We start from the raw sequence: 20,480 nt of genomic DNA on the forward strand, positions 1-20,480 counted from the left end.
GCAGTCGATGTTGCAATAACAAATAATACACAGATACTGCCCAATGCTGGACACGCACACACGATAGCAGACTCACAAAACAGCAGGCTTGCTCCAATTCAACAAAGCGAGTGCTACATTAAAGTAGAAATAAGATAGAAAATGGATTTTACTTGCAACAGTGTTTGACAAACATGCTGTGCTGGGTACAGTGGCCATCTGTACTATCAGCGCAATAGTGATGCGTCTTATGATCAAGTGCACTTTATAGTCTGGGAAATGTGGAAGCTTTTACTGCACAATATTTTAAACCCTTAAATCACAAATGGATCAAATTTGAAAGTTATGATGTAAGTAAAATCTTACGATACAATATTATTAAAATGGGAAGACTGTTGTTGATATAAAGAATAATATTGACCTGATCCAAGTACTCATAAAGTATCGATTATAGGAAACAAAAGGGTTTTGGGTGTATCCATCGCAGCAAAATAGCCGGCAATCATGTCAGCTCCCTCTGGTGGAGCCACACGTCACATCACATAAATTTCTCCAAAACAAAATGCAGGTTTATATGATATATTTATATACTTTTGCTTCAAATTTTTTTTAATAACCCACAAAGTCCCTTACATGTAGTTCAAAAGCTTCACTTCCGCGGCTTTTTCTTTAATACAGTAAGATCTATATTTTATATAGTTACTTTCTTGTTTGGCCATTCCAGACAACATGTGTAAATAAACGTCATTTTTCTGTTGTGTGAAATGGTGAGGATAAAGTCAGATTTGCAAGTATTTGCCATCTACTATGGAGTTTAAACGACCCTCATTTATATTTTCACACACAAGTATGAATACTAAGTGTAGCGGATTCTCAGGTGATACCAGTGACTGTTCTGCATTAAATTAAACCCTGGGAGAGGCCCCATCCCTACAAACACACTAAATGCATACAAATAGCAAACGTTCATCGAACATTGTGAAGAGAAAAACAAATGATCAAATTGACTTATATTTTTCAGCAAATCACACTGAAAAGGTGTGCAATTAAAAAAAAATACCTCACTCTTTCATCCCTTGATGCAAATGCAATCTGTTCCCCTATTTTCTGATGCTGATTACTGTCAGGCCAGTCACCTCATAAACATTACATATTTGATCCATTTCACACATGTGCAGCAGTTGGCCTTTTAATTTTCAACATTATGAAGAATGTGCATTATTTGAAAGACAGAACCCCCCCCCCCCCATGTAATTATTTTATGTATAGCAACTCAGTGAATCCTCTCCCATCCCCAGTCCGAGGTGAACTGTCCCCCCAACGCCTTACATCGTCTCATAGTCAAGTCTATCTGCACATCTCAGCAAGCAGGAGTGTCTATGCTGCACCCATTTGACATGTCATTAAACCAAGGCCTGGATAAGAACGAGGGAGTAATTTGTGACAATATTTATTATTTGCCTATAAAACTAGTCAGACTTCTTAAAGGCAGCACTATAGAATAATTCAGAATAACTAGTCTAATAGGATTGGAATACTGACTTCAGCAAATAAGTGGTGTGGCTCTTAAAAGAGCCTTTGTGTTTGGTATTTCCACTGTACGAATTTAAGCCCTCTCGCCACGGATACGGCGGGCCAGCTGGATGTCTTTGGGCATGATGGTGACGCGCTTGGCGTGAATGGCGCACAAGTTGGTATCCTCGAACAGGCCGACCAGATAAGCCTCGCTGGATTCCTGCAGGGCCATGACGGCGGAGCTCTGGAAGCGGAGATCGGTCTTGAAATCTTGAGCGATCTCCCTAACCAGACGCTGGAAGGGCAGCTTGCGGATGAGAAGCTCCGTTGACTTCTGGTAACGGCGGATCTCGCGGAGGGCGACTGTTCCTGGCCTGTAACGATGAGGTTTCTTGACGCCACCGGTAGCTGGGGCGCTTTTGCGGGCTGCCTTGGTGGCCAGCTGCTTCCTAGGGGCTTTGCCGCCGGTGGATTTACGCGCTGTTTGCTTGGTTCTAGCCATGATTACGCTTCGTTTTGACGAATGATCAATACGATTTCGAATGCACAAGAGCGGCTTTTTAAGCGCTGGTCCCACCTCCCATCGTTTAGCACCACCCTCCGACCCAATGGGACCTGATTGGTGTGCGGCTCCTGCGCCGCCTGTAAGCAAGGTCTACCCCCCGCTCCTCTCGCTTTCCATTGGGTGACATTGTTTTAAAAAGACCGCCAAATTCAAAACGAATGTCGCGCGCAATCTGTAGTTATAAAAACAGCCTTGCACTCCCTTGTGCACATTCTCGATTACACTTCGATCCCAAAAACTTATCACCATGAGCGGAAGAGGCAAAACCGGCGGAAAGGCCAGGGCGAAGGCAAAGACACGTTCGTCCCGTGCCGGACTCCAGTTCCCAGTCGGCCGTGTCCACCGACTCCTGCGCAAGGGCAACTACGCTCAGCGTGTCGGAGCAGGCGCCCCAGTCTACCTGGCAGCCGTGCTCGAGTACCTTACCGCTGAGATCTTGGAGTTGGCTGGAAATGCCGCTCGTGATAATAAGAAGACCAGGATCATCCCCCGCCACTTGCAGTTGGCTGTCCGTAACGACGAGGAGTTGAACAAGCTCCTCGGTGGAGTGACCATCGCTCAGGGCGGTGTGTTGCCCAACATCCAGGCTGTGCTCCTGCCAAAGAAGACCGAGAAGGCCAGCAAAGCCAAGTAAAATAGAATCCTGGAAATCGACTAATCCCAAAACGGCTCTTTTAAGAGCCACACATTTCTCCCTCAATGAGTTCTGTTTCAGTTCTACAATGCCTCAATCATGTGGGAATAATGAAAACGCTTCATCTCTTACATTTTTAAATCTTTTTTTTCTAATGCTTCAACATTTCATTAAGTAAACTCAATATAACAAATGTGCAAATTTTGATTTGTATATTTGACCAAGCTCAGAAACTGCACTAAATATTGTTTGATTTCATCAATCCATTTGGCACAAAAGAGTACAAACACCTACAAATATTCTGATTCAACTACAATTGTTTCAAGATGAAAGTCAAGGGAGTTACACCCAAAAGCAGCAATGTAACAATAAAATCCTGAATAACTCGACACCTGAAATTGTTATTTCCAGACTAAGAGACACCATGACGGACAGTAGTCGCCAGTTGAACACCGACAACAGAAAAGCTAAATTATCCAAACCATTGCCAATGGTGTGACAAATATTGTGCAGCTGTTGGATGAGGTGACATATTATTAGCTATGGTAGCTAGAAATACAGTTGTCTGTCTGACATGTTCACACATCTAATCGTCCTGTCTGCCTGACTTCAGTCCACACAATCTGGACCCCTATATTGTAAAATGAGTATCCCCATACACTGGTGCCGATATCAAAGCTTATGAATGCTTGTCAGTTCTTCATAGCTGGTACATGTTACTATGTTGTTTTGCTGTGGAATGTCCCCCTCACACAAACACAGCTAAAACGACCATCTAAATGTTGGGGGGGTAGAATAGAACAGCAAGGCAAATGGGGCATTTCCACCCATGAAATAAATCACATCTCTTAAAATTCCTCTATCATTGTATCTGGGGGTAATAAATTTAATGGTAGAGCATGTACGTTTTCAATACATGTAATATTCGGAATATTACTGTTTTGAATCTGTATAATCACCCAAAAAGATAATTTACGTAGTAAATGGCAATGGTAAGACACCAACGTAGCTTATTAGCACTAGCTAACCTATTATATAGTCTTTGACCTGAATTGTACCTACTTAACATATAATTCGATTAGAAACTTGCCCACCACGGTAAAAAGTAGTGGTTTTTCAATATTTGTTTCACCTGAACTGTTCTCTACCGTCTGCCATTTCTCCCATTCTGCCTGAGAAGGTAACCTGATGTGCAAAAAGATTCATAAGTGAATTACAATTGTTTATGGAGCTGGAAATACATAACAAGACGCTTTATGACCATTTATTTAAGGTTTTAAAACAGATTCCCTAAGATTTATGTACTGTGAAATACGTTTAACTGGTATTTATCTCGTGCGCCTTATACAGTGAAAAATATGTTCCACAAGCATTTTTGAACGTTCAGATTTCATACCAGAAAATACGTTATTTATTGCGCAAATTTAAATCTTATAACACACTAATTTGGGAATATTTGTGGAAAATAGACTGAATTAAAGTGCCTGTGTCAGGACAAACAATTAAAGGGAAAATTAATATAACAGCTATTCCCAGTGTGTTGTGAGATGCCGATGAGCTTGGATTTATGATTAAAGCAGCATGAAATATACTCTTAAAAACGTGCAGACATGATTGATTTGAGTATAATAATCCGGTCGAAGTACTGAATTAAATTTGTGTAACGACCCTCAATCATGCGCGACACAAGGGTTCACAGCCACTCTGTTTATTGCCTGCATTCAGTAAACAAAATACAAAGAAGTCTGTGCACGACTGCATACATCTTCAGCACGAGGTGAAATAGCTGAAGGTACGGCAAACGCATAAGTCCATAAAGTGTCAAACGAGAAAGACAGTCGTACACGACCATGGCTTAAATTATTGCGGAATCAAGTTTTAACAGTAATGCAATAAAAACAAAGATATTGTGAGAGTTAATAGAAAAACTGATCAAATTACATTTGCACTTCTTAAAGATTCACAAGTTCTGACAAGAGGCCTCCAGTGTTCTCGTTTGCCCGCGTCCTAGACGCATTATTTTTGCTAGGGACGCAACTTTTTTGACACAAAATTGTCATTATCATTTTTTAACAAAGATTTACCGCATTCCAAACTTTGTCAGGCAGATCCGCCATTGTTGTTTTGGTCTCACGGTCCGAGTTTTCGTCTGCACGCCGATCTCGAGTTCGAGTTGTGTAGTGAAAGTCCGTCTCTTTTTAGAGAACCTGCTTTTTCGGCTCAACTCGTTAAAGAGACGGCTCACTTGTTTCGATGCATTATATTATGAATGATTATGTTTTATAAAGAAGTTAAGAAAAAAAAAAAGGAAGTATCAAAGGAGAAAATGAAAACAGGTTTGTGGTGATCCCTTTTAATAAGTATATTACCAACAATAATTTAATGCAGAAAATTTATTTGAATAAGCAAATGTATTCTACTTAATTATATTTGCAATAAACCTCATTCATGTCGAGCAACTCAGTATCTCCCAACAAAATGTTAATTGACAACATTTTATAAAACGAAACACATGTACAATATGACATGTTAAACTACATAAACATGGTTGGAAAAAAAATGTATTGTGTAAGTTAAAATACGAGTTTGTAAGGGCATGGATCACACCAAGTTTTGGGGACCCAGATTTGAGCATGAGAGTCCCCGGGACCCATCACTTTTCAGAGGTAAAATGAACACAGCCTCATCAAGAGGACCATTTAGTATTCTTTTTAAAGTCAGATCTTGAGTGCTTGAGGACAGACAAGTGTAGTACTGAAGCACATTCCTTTCAAATCTGCAAGGTCCCTCAATTGAATTGATATTAGTCTGAAGAATGGGCCCCACTAGGCTTTTATTCAAGACACGACAGGAAAAGGTTAAATATCTACTCGAATGAATATCATGGACGACAGTAATGGAATAAACCTTCAAAGTGAATGTGTGTGGCCCTTAAAAGGACCTTTGGTTTGAGAAGGGTACAATATGGAAATTTATCCGCCGAATCCGTAGAGAGTGCGACCCTGCCTCTTCAGGGCATAGACCACATCCATGGCGGTGACGGTCTTTCTCTTGGCATGCTCGGTGTAGGTGACGGCATCACGGATCACGTTCTCCAGGAAGACCTTCAGGACACCACGGGTCTCCTCGTAGATCAGGCCAGAGATACGCTTGACACCACCACGGCGAGCCAGGCGGCGGATTGCGGGTTTGGTGATTCCCTGGATGTTATCACGAAGAACCTTACGATGACGCTTGGCGCCCCCTTTGCCGAGACCCTTACCACCTTTACCGCGACCAGACATATTGAATAGTTTCTTGATCGTAAACGAAGACAAGAATATGGTTGACAGAGCAGTGCGGAGCTGTGTTAATGCTAGTGAGCGGACCTAAAAGAAAACAACCGACCCAATTCCCCACGAGGACGTCACTCCACCCACGCGCCCAAACCTATTTGATTAAGTATTAAAGTCTGCGGTTCGTGTGATGATTTTCCAAGTTCCAGCGATGTTTGCTGACTTAGTTTTATACAAATCAAGCATTTATAGAATGATGCTTTTCAAGAAATATAATGAAGAAAACGTATTTAAAACACATCCGGTAACAAAAGGCATGATTTGGATACAAATTAGAATTTTATATTTAATCAAGGTTATTTTTTTCATGTGTTTGGTCAGATGAGTAAATCGGGCCTGTATGGTATACACGAGAGCGGGTACGTTAAAGCGGTTAAAGCGATCAATAGCCTTGCAGCTCTAAATTGAAATTCTTGAGATGTATCGAAAATTATTGAAATGGAAAAGGACATAATCATAGTACGGTAATTAAATAGTTGTGTAGGATAATCAGTTATAACATTTTACAGAGTTAACATGTAAAAACTGACTAATTAAACTCCTTTGTTTGAACTTAAGATAGTCTAGTTCAAATGATTGTTTTGGTTTTTTTTTTTGCAGTTGCAGGAATGTTTTTTGGGGGGGTCCATTGTGGCACATTCAACGTTTTGGGTTGCTGAACCTTTCCCTGGTCCCTTTGTGTCCTTGGCATTGTACAATAGCTTGATTAGCTTGTTTTTTTTCCCTTTTCAATCTTTTTATACAGTGGCATGGAAAACCAAGGAATATTATTTGTATTAGGCATCTCTGCATGTGTTGAAAAAAATAATTGCTATGAAAATCGTCTCATACAATGCGTTATAAATCGACAACAATCTGGTAAATATATTCCACCGTCCAAAAACAAAAGCAAAATGTGTTCAGAAGCAGATGGATTTTAGCAGGATTCGATAATCCCGCCAAAATTGAAGATTTTGAGTGGGGGGGGGGGGGAAATCACAGGATTCAGTTGCAGCCAATCGTTTAGGAGCGTTTTCACAGTACATTTGCATGAAGCCGCAGATAAAGATCTGCGCTCTACTGACGCCAACTCATCCAATTCTCAAACATGCCTGAACCAGCAGCAAAGTCCGCGCCCAAGAAGGGCTCGAAGAAAGCAGTTACCAAGGCGGCCGGGAAAACCGGCAAGAAGAGAAGGAGGGGAAGGAAGGAGAGCTACGCCATCTACGTCTACAAGGTCCTGAAGCAGGTCCACCCCGATACCGGTATCTCCTCCAAGGCAATGGGCATCATGAACTCGTTCGTCAACGACATCTTCGAACGCATCGCCTCCGAAGCTTCTCGCCTGGCTCACTACAACAAGCGTTCCACCATCTCCTCCCGGGAGATCCAGACCGCCGTGCGTCTCCTGCTCCCCGGTGAGCTGGCTAAGCACGCCGTGTCTGAGGGCACCAAGGCTGTCACCAAATACACCAGCTCCAAGTAAATTGCTCGTGCGATTTACCCAACCAACGGCTCTTTTAAGAGCCACACACTTTACCTTCAGAGTAATATTCTGTATGTGAATCGTCTTGATTATAGGAAAGTCGGGAAATAAAATAAAAAGAACAGATTTCATTATCAAATTACGTACTATATAGCCTGCGATACAAGAGAAAACGCTAACAAGATTTATTCTGAATTTCAGAAAGAGAATAGCCGCGGTTCTCCAATTCAAGTATAATGATGGAGCCCGTTATCAGATTAATGACTTATCCTACTGTTTAGAGTGGTGACCAATGTAGACTAATGGCAAAATGAAGCCCTCAAAGGAAATGCTCTACACGCGCAAGGGTTTAAAGATGATTATGTCCTAAACCAGGGGTGTCAGTAAAAGAGGGAGAGAGCGTGAGAAAAGCGACCGCGAAGGGTAGGAAGTTAGAGCAAAAGAGAAAGAAACTGAGTGAAAGGGGCAGAGTGGGAGAAAAGGGCTAGAAAAGAGAGGGACACAAGTGCCGTCTTTGTGAGAGGCACCTGGCTTTGACAACATCGAGTGGACATATTTCAACCTGCAGCTTGTTTTTCTCTTGCGCTTCTCTGAGTGTTGTCTCGCGGTCGGATTCAATCCCTTAGCGGGCCTGTTCTGGCCCGCAGGCCGCCTGTTTGACACCTGTGTCCTAAACTATGCAAACATTTTCCCAAAGCGTTTTCATAGAAGCATTTGGATGCTGCAACTTGTATAATTATTAATCGGTCCCGATTCAAGACCGGGTGGAAACGTGTTGGCCTGGAGAGGGATGGACTAGCCCTGGACATCACAGGAAGTGGTGCCCCTACCGACCCGTGTAGTTCAAGGAACCAACCATAATTGTTTACATGAATTGTTTGAGATTTAAAACGATTTAAAAACTAGCCTTTCCGTTTTTCATAAAACGGCATTGACAAAAAAAGTTACCCGCATGTATATCGATTGTATAATGAGCAAGTGATTTATCTTAATGCGCCTTAACGGGGACGTCGACCCGACCAATGTGGACGCTACGTAGGCAAGCTAGTTACAGCAAACTGACGTATCGTGAATGTGCTTGATTGCTGTTGAGATTGTCAAGATTGTTTTCTGTTATTAGTGTCAATAATATTGTTCAAACCCCATCCAATGTGCTGTATGCAGCCTCATTTAAACGCGAAGTTGGCTTATGTGCCGAATACAATAAGAACTGCATTACCCGTGATGCCACATTGTTACTGAGCATGCGCAGTGTGTCCCCTAATAGTGACGCTTGTACGTTAAACACAAAACATCACAATAAATGGTAAATGGTCTGCATATATATAGCGCTTTTCAAGTCAATGAAGAACTCCCAAAGCGCTTTACAATAAAGATGATTGCTACCAAAATGCTCTGTCCACTCCACGCATCGGCCCAGTATTGCAGTACCTCCGGGAACGGTGCATTCGCAATGATCGCAGCAAGGCTTTAGGGCTAGGACCTTAGCTTGGCCTTTTGGCTGAGAGTAAGTGTCCCGGCTCCTAGGCTTTGTAGCGTATTATGAACTGACCGATAACGGATACTGGATAATGAATAACGAAGATAGATCAATAACCCTTAAAAACCCCAAAATGTTCTTCCTTTGACCTTAATACAAAGAATCAACTCGCTTATGTTAATTTTGATAATGATAATGCTGCACCATATATAGTTTGGCCTGTAGAACACGTTAATGCAGTTTTGCGCAATTAATAATATACAGCACTTTGAGTTGATTGTATTAACAGTCCTTTGAGAATACATTGTGTGATTGAATGCATTTCCTCTGATACAATTTTCTAAATATTTACAATGTGGGAAGGATGTATTGGAGTAAATAACCTAACATTTATTTGTTGGTTATGTCACTATACAATGAAATGCAAATCAAAGTGCTGTATGAAAACAATATTTGTACACGATGTTGCATTAACGCCATCTACAGGCCAAACTGTATGTAGTGCAACATGTTTTAAAAATACAAAGTTGGTGACCTCAGAGCAGTGCTTCTCAATTATTTTCTGCCTTCCTCCCCCGTATCCCCACCCTGAAGAACTCATTTGAGTTGTAAAGTCTTTAGGGAGCCTATTAATTTATTTGGCTTCATGCTGTCTGCTGCCAAAAAATGTTACACAGCAAGCACACCCGTCTCCCCCCGAGGTCACAGTGAAGTAATGACTAGTAACAAAAGCATACTATAACAATTGAAAAAGTGAGTATTTTTTGTTTTTGTTTTCTATTTAGGTTAAAAAAACTGGGAACAATCGTCATCTTTGTCACTTCAAACAAAATATTATGGTGGAGTAGTGTTTTTAAGAGCAATATTTAAAGCATGCAAGTAACCAGCCCGTTTAGGTGTGCTTAGGCACCTCTAAATTCCACCTAACCACCCCAAAAAGTATAAAATTTTAAACTATTTTCCTTAATAAATGACATAAGCTTAAATCTAATGAAAACGCTAGCTCAAATACAAAAAAGTAAAACAAAAGAAAAGGTGAAATGAAATGGTTCCGTCCATTTCATTCCCAAAACAGCACTCGACTACTGTCACTTGCTGCATAACTGCAAAGTCTGGAGGCTTCAGTGAATTACGGTGTGAGTATGTTATTATGGAAGGCCAAGAGTGCCATAATTCAATTAAAAATAGGAACATTCCATGCATAAAACAGTCTTAAAACATTCAATTGATAAAAATAACCTTCAAACGAAAATTAAATCGCTAAAAAGTGTGTTTTAAAATAAAAAGCCTTTAGCTCAATATTTTAATTAAAATGTTAACATAATTGAATTGTAAATGTTAAATCATTTTAAGTGAAATTTAAATCATGCTTCAAACCACAGGTGTCAAACAGGCGGCCCGCGGGCCATATCAGGCCCACCAATGGTTTAAATCCGACCTGCAAGACAACAGTGAGAGAAGTGCAAGAGGAAAATGAGCTGTAGTTTTTAATATTTTCACCAGATGTCACCAAAGCCAGTTAACACTTGCAAAACAATTGTGGTAGTATTTCTCTCTGACTCACTTATTTTTTATTTATTCCTCCCTCTTTGTCTTTCTCCTGTTCACCCTCTCTTTCTCTCTCTTTTTCTCTATTTCTCTCTCACTCTCTAACTTGTTTTTTCTCTGTCTTGCTCTCTTTCTATTTTCTCTCTCCAATTTACACTTTAATACTCTTTCTTTCTATTTTTCTCTTTCTTTCTCACCCTCTTTCTTTCCCTTTCTCGACCTCTCTCTCACCTCACTTTGTCTCTTTTTCTCCTGCTGACTTTTTTCTTTCTGTCGTTTAACTTCTCTTATTCTTTTTATCTTTCTCTTTTTTCACTTTCTTTTTCTCTCTATATTCATTTCCCCCTTCTTCTCCATTCGTTTCTCTATTCTGCTCTCTCTTTTTCTCTCACTGTTACTCTGTCTCCCTTGTTCTCCCTATCTGTTATCGCTACATCTTTCCCTCCCTCTCTTTCTCTCCTTTCTCCCTCTTTCTCTTAAACTTACTAGTCCGGCCCCCGTGAGATTTCTTTATAGCATTTGTGGCCCCCAGCTAAAACGAGTTTGACACCCCTGCTTTAAACCAAGCACCAGGGACAAATCTTCTGAAAACGTAAAAGTGTTTAAGGCATTCCTACATTTTCATTTAGGAAGATATACTACAAATATATGGTCGTGTTCACCCTTATTTTGTCGATTGTAGGAAAATATTAAAATAGAAATAACAACGTACGGTGTGTCACATGTTTCTCTCGCTGTCAGTCTTCTGACCCAGTCGAGCACCGTGAAAATAGACATACAAATAAAAGATCACTTTATTCATCAAAACAAAGGATCGAGTCTAGCTAGTCGCCACAGATCTATGTCATTTCCTCGCCAACCGTCATGTGACGCCTGCTGCTTACTTCCGGTGCTGAATGTTGGAAAAAAGTTGAGAGAAACATCTTAAGAGAAGTTTTTCTGCTTCTCGCAAAAGTTTTATAACCGTCGCCAACCGACCCACACGACAATATTGTGGGCATTCGAAGCCGAAAGTGGGAGTTTATTGTCATTATTTTGTTTTTGGGTGAAACGAAGCTTAGACGATGTCGACGACGGCTTTGTACAATGACCAAGGGGGAGCGGAGCCTGCCGTGGAGGCTGGCCAGGAAAGCACCGCCACCTCCGGGTCGGCCTTCGGACTCTTCAGCGCTGACTTTAAAAAGTGAGGCCACTTTTAGTTGTTGTTGGACGAATGCTAAGACCGGTGTGCCACGTTGACGCGATTTGCGGGTGCTGTGAGCTAACTAGTGGCTAACAAGTGATGGTCAACAAAAGTCGATTTTTTTTTTAACCAGATAAATTAAAAAAATCTTAAAGGGACAGTGTGTAGTATTCAGCGCACCCAAATGGTTTAAAAATACATTTTAATAATCGTATTAAAACATTCGTTTGGATAATTACCAAAGATACACAAACTGTCATGTAAAATGTGGATTTTTTTCCTAATACCCGCAGGTCGCAATATTTGCATTAACATTTACATCACACTATCATCACATAGAGCAGCGGTGTAAACTCATATTAGCTTGGGGGCAACATTTTAGAAAAAAAATGTCACGGGCCAGACTAGTAGATTATAGAGAAAGAAAGTAAGAGAGACACGGAGCGAAAGATTGAAAAGGGAAAGTGAGACGGAAAAAGAGACAATGAGAGAAATTGAGAAAAGAGAGTGAGACGCAGAGGGAGAGAGAAAATGGGAGATAGACAGCAAAAAAGAGTAAAAGACAGAAAGAGCAAAAGACAGAGAGAAAGACAACTGAGATAGGTAGGAATGGAGAACCAAGAAGAGAGAGATGGAGAAAAAGGAGAGCGTGAAAGTCGTAAAAGAGGAAAAAAACAATCAAGAAATGCATCTGAAGTTGCTTTGCGAGTGGCACCTTGCTTTGGTGATATCAATAGGACATATCAAAAACTGCAGCTTATTTTTCCTCTTGCGCTTCCCTGAGTGTTTTGTTGCAGCCTGCGGGAGGCATGTTTGACACCCTTAACCTAGAGGGAGCTGCCATAATTGTCCAACATCGTGCTGCTATGGGCACCAGAAAACCTTGTGAAAGGCTGGGAAAGAAAAATCAAAATAAACTATCGCAGTTTGGTCAATTTGAGTCTCAGTAATATGTGTTCTTCCTTGTAATTTTTAGCCCTTGTTTTCGGTTGCACGACGCAATACAGCGACATCGAGTGGTCCGTTTAAATAAAACGTTCAAAAGTCAAGTCATGTTTATTTTTATAGCCCTTTATCACAAGGAGTATCAAAGGGCTGCACAGACCAGAGATTATTGCAAACCACAGACTATTGTTACACCATACCCTGATCTAAAACCTACATGAGGGCAAGGAAAAACTCAAAAACTTCAAGTCCTGAATGTTGTCAACACAGTAAAAGTCTGTGGCAAAATAAATATTTTTTCGGGTACTCGAATTTACGATTGTGGCTGATTTGGTGGCCGTCAATCAAATTGCAAATTAAATGAACTGTTTGGAATTTGGGACTTTAACGCTCTGCCGCCAACTCCATGCTTAAAGTCACGATCGCAGCCTCCGTCAGCCCATTCATGATGTGCGTGTAAGTAGGTGCATTTCTTGAATGCGCTTGAATAAACTGCTTTTGCTCATCTTTTATGAGGTTTGGGTAGACGTTTAGACTCTTCTAGTAGTATTTTCACCATTTTCATGCTACACGGACAAAAATAATAATTTAAAATGTGGGGATGAGTATTAGGTCACTCAGTCTCCAGGACTCCCCCGACCCCTATTTTACAAACTTTGTGTTCTGCCACAAACGGCTCTGATAAAAGTCAGATAAAAGCAGATGGGTGCAGTGGAAACTAAAGCATATGGGTCTTTGAACGCAGTTGGGCATTGTTCAAACATACTTAATGGAGAAAATATTTAACTATCAACATTTTCAAGAAACCTCAAGTGATGAGCCACCCTTTAAGGAAAATACTATCTTGGGATTAAAAGGCATTTCTTTCCAAATATCAGTGTTTTTTTGCAGAGGGTAGCCACATATTCCATACCAGTTGTATCAGTTTGGGGTATCAGTATCAATGACTACTTGTTATAGTTCTAAAAATTGTAGTGTGGGTTACATATTATTCGAATTTGAGAAGTTTCTGCCTGTATTCAGTTATACCAAATACTAAGAATCCTCCGTGGTTCACTACGTCAGTGTATAGAAAATTAAAGGTGATTTGATAAGGCAATTTTATTCCTAAAGTAACTTGTCAGTATTTTTCCAATACTATTTTAATAATCAAAATTACTAGAGGTTTGGTTCTTGAATTCGTTCTATAAACATTCCCAACTTTAGGCCAGTAAAGTAAAGTACAGTATTGCAATAACGTCTTCAAAATACCGGAATAGAGATCACATTTTGGATGTCATTTATGCGATTGTCCACCAGAGAGCAATGGTCTGTTAAAAACAATTCCAGCAGTCGGCTAACAAAAGCTTCTCAGTGTCATTCTGTCTTCTCAGGCCTTTTCGTTGAGTTGGATGGCTATGAGGAATGTCACTGTATGCTGTTAGCATTGCCGGCCTCTAACTCAAAATCTTTTCTCATTTTAGGGTCGAAACACTACAACGGATGAATTGTGTGATCAAAACGAATGTATCCACAATGACTCAAGATCTATAAATCCTATGCCTTGCAAAATTAAAGATCGCATATGTAAATCACAGTTTTAGTGAAGGTTTTGCAAAATACATGATTGACACCAAGTTATTTAGGAATTAGTCGTTTCATGTTTTGCAGGGATCCGTGAAAAAATAAAACAGAAAAATCTACCAAAACGTTTAAAATACAAAACTATTTTAGATTTTTAAACATGAACCGATTTAAAGTCCAACAAACACACAAAATCCCTGAAAATGCAAAATAATAAATACAATAAAAAAAACTCAAGTGTTATAAATAGATGATAAAATGTATAAAAAAAACTATTTACAATTCTATTTTAACCAATTTAGACACAGATCTTTTGAAAAACATGTAAATAATGTAAATTAAAATAAGTAAAACAAAAAGCAAAAGATCATCAGTCTCTTACGATTGAAAGATTCAATGCACTCTGCTTCAGAGCAATCAATATCATTAAAATGAGTCAAAATTTGGCTCATTTTTCTGGTTTTTATACATACAGAACTTTCTTCTTCTTTTTTTTTTTTTTGTCTCCCGGATTGACGTCCGTTATTATTGAAGCTCCGTGTGCATTGTTAAAGCAGAATGGCAGAGTTCATGTCAGTTTATAGCAGCCCATTGACACAAAAATATCATAGATCAGAGATAGGAAGAGTGCAGAATGGCACAAAGTATGCAGTAGCAGCAAGAAAGCAACTTTGTTTTAGTCATCAAATCCAACCCCCCCAAAAAAACTTCTTTTGTTTGGCACTGGATTCCTTCCTTTGAAGTTACTGGAAAAATTGAGAAATTGGCCTTGTAAAGTGCTTGAAATTGGCCATGAAAAAAGATGCACAAACCCTGTTGATTCAGTAGGCAAAATGAAGGAGGTCACATGCTCCCAGCTGTTTCCTGGCATTCTTTGTCTTATCTGCGTCGCCCAAAACCAGCATAGTCTATGAGAACCAGCAAAGCGACAGCAGGTGACTAGGGGTAGATTGCTCTTGAAGGACGCATGGTCTCTGGCAGAAGAACGAATTGCAGTTAGCAAGCAGACCGGGGTCTTGTGACTTCCTTTGCCAAAGTCAAGTGGAATAAGGCGAGCAGTGAGCTTGAAAACAAAAGCCGTCCGGGCAGCGAAAACGGAGAAGGTTTGAACATGGACATGCGCATGTTGACGTTTCGCTCTGAGGCCGCCGTGGCCGTGAGATCGGCCATGGTGTCTGCGGAGCACCTGCAACTGTCGTTGAAGGCCGATCTGAACCAGGAAGAACGCACATTGACCCTCTCGGCCAAGAAGTCGCCTGGAAACGGGTAGGATGGAATTGATGTCTGAGGGTCCTCGCTTGTCCTCTCCGGAGTTTTTTCCTGCATGGTAGACGTGCAACGCCATGTTTTTTGTATTGTGGATTTTAATATGTATCTTTCCACGCAAAGTGTTTTGTCAAAAGGAAAATGATTATAGATTTTTGCTAAAATCTTAAAGTGGTTTCAGTTTTAAAGGCCTACATAAATTTTACTTTCATAGCTAACCATATAGGCATAGGACCTATCAAAAGACAACTTCAACCCTCATCTTTCAGTAGTAAAAAAGAGTGTTTCCAGTTGTTAGTATTGGTTTGAAAAAACTGTTGATAAAGTTTCTTGAAAGTACTCGATTCCAAGAAAACCTCTGAAAAAAAACTATTGGTAAAAAGGTTCATTTCAAGCAGAACTTTACTTTTCACTGCCATTTTTTTTGCATTTGTGATACTTTCAATATCGAATCAATACTTTTCATTAACGCAAGGGTACTTTGCTTCCAAAATAACATTTAATTGCAAGAAAACTAAGCGTGTGTATAAATGATGAATTAACTTTCCTGGAGCCTGGTTTTTACGCATTATTTCGGTCACATTGCCAGTCGCGTTCTCTTATGCGTGCAGGAACCGTTATCCCTCTGATACCTGATGATGGGATTTTATCATATTTTTTTGAAAGAGATAAGCTCTGTTCTCTTACCACACTGACTCAGTACGCCTACTCGTCACGTGAGGCCGCCCACACACTCTCATTTGCAGACTACAGGAAGCAGCGCTAAAAAGTAGAGGCTACTTAGATGCATGGACAAGGATCTGATCAAAGTCACTCCTGCCATCCAATCGTGATCTTTCATACTCAAACCGTTTCCCAGAGGCTTGATACTTACTGATGAGATGTGCCAAACCCTTCATAAAATGTTTAAGTACAACAAACAAAAAAAACCAGCAATATATTTGTACAGTTTGGCACTCTTGGACAAAGCTTCTGAAAACGTATTTATACGTTATGGCATGAGTTCAGGAAAGCGTAATACATTTTTTTAAATACTTTAAAAGGAACCTATTCCATACTGACCCTATTGCCTAAATGGTAAGGATGTTAACAAGTTATTTCAGCTTTTTGAAACCCAAAATTTTTGCAAGAGTAAATTATTCCAGAATTAATTATGTGGTTGAAAAAAGTAAAAATGTTTTTCTGTCATGTTTTCAGGAACATACACAGAGAGAACTTTTTTTTCTTCTTTTGATGTCTGAAAAAAAAGAATTATCGAAAACATACAAGAATCAAGTTTTGGGTATGTGGTATATAACCCAACAATGAAATCCGTTTGGGTGTTAGTGTTTTTGAATTTTAAACTCACTTAACAGACATTTATTTAAAGATTATTTTATATTAAATTAAACACACACACAGACAAACACGTCTTGTGCAAATATTCAGATAAGAACAATTTTGAAATCTGCTTTTTATTTTTGTCATTTCTGTTTTGCCTCATGATTTTGGAGGGTCACACTGTTAGGGTGTGGTTTAATGGCTTAAAATCCTTGCCTGAGGCTATCTGCTGCCATCCCTATCAGTGTGGATGAGCCTCCCTTAGGTCTTTTTCTTCACATGGTTAGTCTGTGCCTTGCCATTATTTTATTTATATTATTATGTATTTTGTATTTATTGTAGTCATTGTGTGTGTCGGATTAAGTTTTCTGGGTTTTTGGGTGGGGTAAAAAGAAGGGGATTTGATTGTCTTAGTGTACACTGAATATTTTCTACAGCACTTTGAGTGGCTATTCATTGTCTAAAAATAGTTTTAAAAATAAATTTGACTATTGAAACACTCAAAACAAAAAATACTGCTCACAGGTTGTGCCTTATTAAATACTACCATTAATATGTTTTTATTTGGGTATTTAGCACAATTTTTTAAGTATTAATAATTACAATAGAATTTTTGAATACATAACCTCACAATTAAGCAGATTTTTCAAATTGTATATTTGGAAAGTGACTAATTCGATTAGTTACCTAAATAAAATCATTTTTCTGTTTGAGTCGAGATGAATATTTTGCTTTTTTTACAGATCTGAAACACAAAGCGAACCTCTAAATAAATTGTTGTTTTAATACACGACACCGTAAATGTTTTTATATTCCGGAAACGTTCATTAAAAACAATTGGGAAAATAAAAATGTCACTTTGCTCTTGTGTTCCGTTGGCAAACATCCTCTTCGAAAAATCTGCGGTTAAGGAATTTTTGGGTGATTCAGCATTGGGATGTTTTGTCTGGAATGTTTATCACAACGTCCTTTTGTGTAGACGTACACAATGCTGCAGCAGTCTCAAGTGATTGCTCAGGAATGAGCTGCTCCAGCACAGAAGGGATTCACAAAATTTGTTTTGTGGTTGCTTTTTTTTGTTCCTCCAAGATCTTTAGTTGACCTTGGGGCTGTCACACTTGTGGACGTTTCACACACCCCTAGAAAGTCTGACGAGTAAAAGTTAAGTCAGGGAACCTCATGTGTGGTCCCTTCTCAAGGTTTCTTCATTTTCCCCATGTTGAGGTTTTTCAGTTTTTCCTTGCCCTCATGTAGGTTTTAGATCAGGGGATGGTGTAATAATAGTCTGTGGTTTGCAATAATCTGTGGTCTGTGCAGCCCTTTCAGACTTCTTGTGATTTAGGGAGTCATAAATAAACATGACTTGACTTGACTTCTTTAAGGTGTCGTCTCATTTTGTGCCCTTCAGGAATGAAGACCTCAAAGAAATGCTGGAGAGCAACAAGGAGTCACTCAAACTGGAGGCCATGAAAAGGGTCGTCGGGGTGAGTCAACTCGTAATGTGTGTTTGTTTAAATGAGGTACAATGCACAAATCTGGTGTAAATGGATTTCAGGAAAAGCCAAAGGTACCAGTAATCGTAAAATGAGTTCAGAGGTGGTCTTAAGCAGAGGTGGGTTGAGTAGCTAAAAATGTTACTCAAGTAAAAGTACTGTTACTTCAGAATAATATTACTGAGGTAGTAGTTAAAGTAGTCATTCCAATACTTACTTGAGTAAAAGTAAAAAGTGCTTGGTGAAAAAATTACTCAAGTACTGAGTAACTGGTAGCAAAGTCATATTAATTTTTTTTTTAAACAACCAATCGGATCATCAACCAAAAATACATTAAAGTTAAAAGTCGATTAAAATAATCAATGTAAATTCAAGTGCTTCAAAAACATAAAATAAAAAATAGTATAAACCAAATAAATAAATAAATTAAACACATGTAGCACCAAGTAGAACATTTAAAGCCCCAATACTTATCTTAACAGGCTCTACAAGGAGAATAAGCTAGGCCATCCTTTTTAAGGGGAACTTGCTTTTCATGTGTGACCAGGGGTGCTCCTCCTCTGCTGTTTAATAGTCTGTATTGCAAAGCGACATTTTCAATCTTTCATTTGTCAACAACTTTTCCCCCGCTGAAATTGAATAAGGTCACGTGACCAGGCTGCTACGTTTGATTGGTTAAACATGGTAGAGCCTGGCGGAATTCTTCGTCAAAATAAATGCGCCATTGCGAAGACAGATCGACACGTACTTACGTGGAGGGGATTTATTCAGTGACGTAGTAACTACTTCAATGTTGTCTGATGTAGTGGGGTAAAAGTAAAGTTTTTTCTTCACAAATTTACTCAGTAAGCATAAGTATAGAGATTTCAAAATACTTCAAAGAAGTACAACATTTCCCAAAACTTAAATGTAACGGAGTAAATGTACTCCGTTACTACCCACCTCTGGTCTTATTGTGGATTTAAAACCACTTTAGTAAAGTTGTTCACCGGAAACCTTAAGTGTGACTATTGCAAGGATTTGGAGCTAACGACACAACTAATCCAGAATAAAGATCAATTGATATCTCCGCAGCTGATCGCCAAAGGAAAAAATGCATCGGAGCTGTTTCCTGCCGTGGTGAAGAACGTGGCGAGTAAGAACATCGAGGTACGACCGTCGGAGTGATGCCCCTTTTCAACTTTTTTTAATTTATTATTTTGTTTGCGTTTGACGACAAAGAACCCCAAAAAAAACTTCTATTAGACATTGTGCCAGTTGAGCTCTAACATAAGTGAGTTCAATAACCCACATTAGTTTTATATGCGTTGGCAGAACATTTCACATTGACAGTTTAAGGCCTCTTCTAAGGTTTTGTTCCCAAGTTGGATTTTTTTGTGTGTGTGCCTGTGTGCTTGCCAGTTGAAGAAGTTGGTGTATGTTTACCTGGTGAGATACGCGGAAGAGCAGCAGGACCTCGCTTTGCTGTCCATCAGCACTTTTCAGCGGGCTCTCAAGGTAACTTCTTACAGACTTCATTCAGCTTCTAAAATTTGAAAGCAGAGTTAAGTCAGGAACATCTGGATAGATTGCTTAATTATACATGTACTTTATGCGGGCGTATTGTTCTTTCCTTTACAACAGGACCCAAACCAGCTGATCCGGGCCAGCGCCTTGAGGGTTTTGTCCAGTATCCGGGTCACCATCATCATCCCCATCATGATGCTAGCCATCAAGGAGGCCGCGGCTGATCTTTCACCTTATGTCAGGAAGACTGCTGCCCATGCCATTCAGAAGCTTTACAGGTATTTTCATGGACCTGTACAGTCAACCCACTGTTATTGTGGGACATGTGTTTAAACATGTTGGGCACTACCCATTGATATCTAAAACCTTGTGATAAAACATGCGTAATGCATAAATATATAAGGAAAATACCTTAGAGCAAAGGTTTTAATATGGCCCGCAAGACAACACGCTGAGAAGCGCAAGTGAAAAATGAGCTGCAGTTATGAATATGTCCACTCTATGTCACCCAGGCCACACAGCACTCGAAAAGCCACTGCAGTAGTATTTGTCTTTCTCTTCTCCTTTTTCTTTTTTTCTTTCCCTCTCTCTATATGTCATTATTTTTCTCTCTCTCCCTTTTACTTTCACTTTTTCTCCATTTATTTCTCTCACTTTTACTCTATTTCTCTGTCTTTCATGCT

The 20,480-nt window shown here is 39.6% G+C and overlaps 4 protein-coding genes across 5 annotated transcripts in view; 2 read left to right on the plus strand and 2 right to left on the minus strand.

The window, feature by feature from the left end:
* Nucleotides 1-1,398: 1,398 nt before the first annotated feature.
* Nucleotides 1,399-2,009, minus strand: LOC148350411 (histone H3). Its single transcript, XM_088355911.1, has one exon. It carries the CDS (start codon nucleotides 1,994-1,996, stop codon nucleotides 1,586-1,588), a length of 411 nt encoding a protein of 136 aa, XP_088212037.1. The 5' UTR covers nucleotides 1,997-2,009; the 3' UTR covers nucleotides 1,399-1,585.
* A 297-nt stretch (nucleotides 2,010-2,306) lies between these two features.
* Nucleotides 2,307-7,899, plus strand: LOC148350412 (histone H2A-like). Of its 2 annotated transcripts, none has more exons than XM_088355748.1 (2): nucleotides 2,307-2,689; nucleotides 7,214-7,899. In XM_088355748.1, exons 1-2 carry the CDS (start codon nucleotides 2,307-2,309, stop codon nucleotides 7,491-7,493), a joined length of 663 nt encoding a protein of 220 aa, XP_088211874.1. In that variant the 3' UTR covers nucleotides 7,494-7,899. The 2 variants fall into 2 exon arrangements, with proteins under 2 accessions (XP_088211874.1, XP_088211872.1); XM_088355746.1 differs by having other exon boundaries at nucleotides 2,307-2,684; nucleotides 7,176-7,899.
* LOC148350413 (histone H4) lies at nucleotides 4,486-5,986 on the minus strand. Its single transcript, XM_088356104.1, has one exon. It carries the CDS (start codon nucleotides 5,975-5,977, stop codon nucleotides 5,666-5,668), a length of 312 nt encoding a protein of 103 aa, XP_088212230.1. The 5' UTR covers nucleotides 5,978-5,986; the 3' UTR covers nucleotides 4,486-5,665.
* A 3,457-nt stretch (nucleotides 7,900-11,356) lies between the features above and the next one.
* Nucleotides 11,357-20,480, plus strand: part of ap3b1a (adaptor related protein complex 3 subunit beta 1a) — a 55,575-nt gene continuing 46,451 nt past the window's right edge. Inside the window, exons 1-5 of the mRNA XM_088355953.1 lie at nucleotides 11,357-11,704; nucleotides 18,207-18,282; nucleotides 19,366-19,440; nucleotides 19,693-19,788; nucleotides 19,915-20,075. Coding sequence (XP_088212079.1) covers nucleotides 11,586-11,704; nucleotides 18,207-18,282; nucleotides 19,366-19,440; nucleotides 19,693-19,788; nucleotides 19,915-20,075 — 527 coding nt within the window. The 5' untranslated portion in view covers nucleotides 11,357-11,585. The remainder of the gene's footprint in view (nucleotides 11,705-18,206; nucleotides 18,283-19,365; nucleotides 19,441-19,692; nucleotides 19,789-19,914; nucleotides 20,076-20,480) is intronic.

The sequence above is a fragment of the Urocampus carinirostris genome, chromosome 16, assembly GCF_059441175.1.
Source record: "Urocampus carinirostris isolate Australia breed hairy pipefish chromosome 16, RoL_Ucar_1.0, whole genome shotgun sequence".
In the NCBI taxonomy this organism is placed as follows: domain Eukaryota; kingdom Metazoa; phylum Chordata; class Actinopteri; order Syngnathiformes; family Syngnathidae; genus Urocampus; species Urocampus carinirostris.

Excerpts from the sequence above, each read along its gene's own strand:
- LOC148350412 (XM_088355746.1), top strand. The coding sequence starts at position 2,307 with ATGAGCGGAAGAGGCAAAACCGGCGGAAAGGCCAGGGCGAAGGCAAAG. Across the intron at positions 2,685-7,175 it reads AGACCGAGAAGGCCAGCAAA|GCGGCCGGGAAAACCGGCAA; the intron begins GCCAAGTAAAAT and ends GCAGTTACCAAG.
- LOC148350411 (XM_088355911.1), bottom strand. The coding sequence starts at position 1,996 with ATGGCTAGAACCAAGCAAACAGCGCGTAAATCCACCGGCGGCAAAGCC.
- LOC148350413 (XM_088356104.1), bottom strand. The coding sequence starts at position 5,977 with ATGTCTGGTCGCGGTAAAGGTGGTAAGGGTCTCGGCAAAGGGGGCGCC.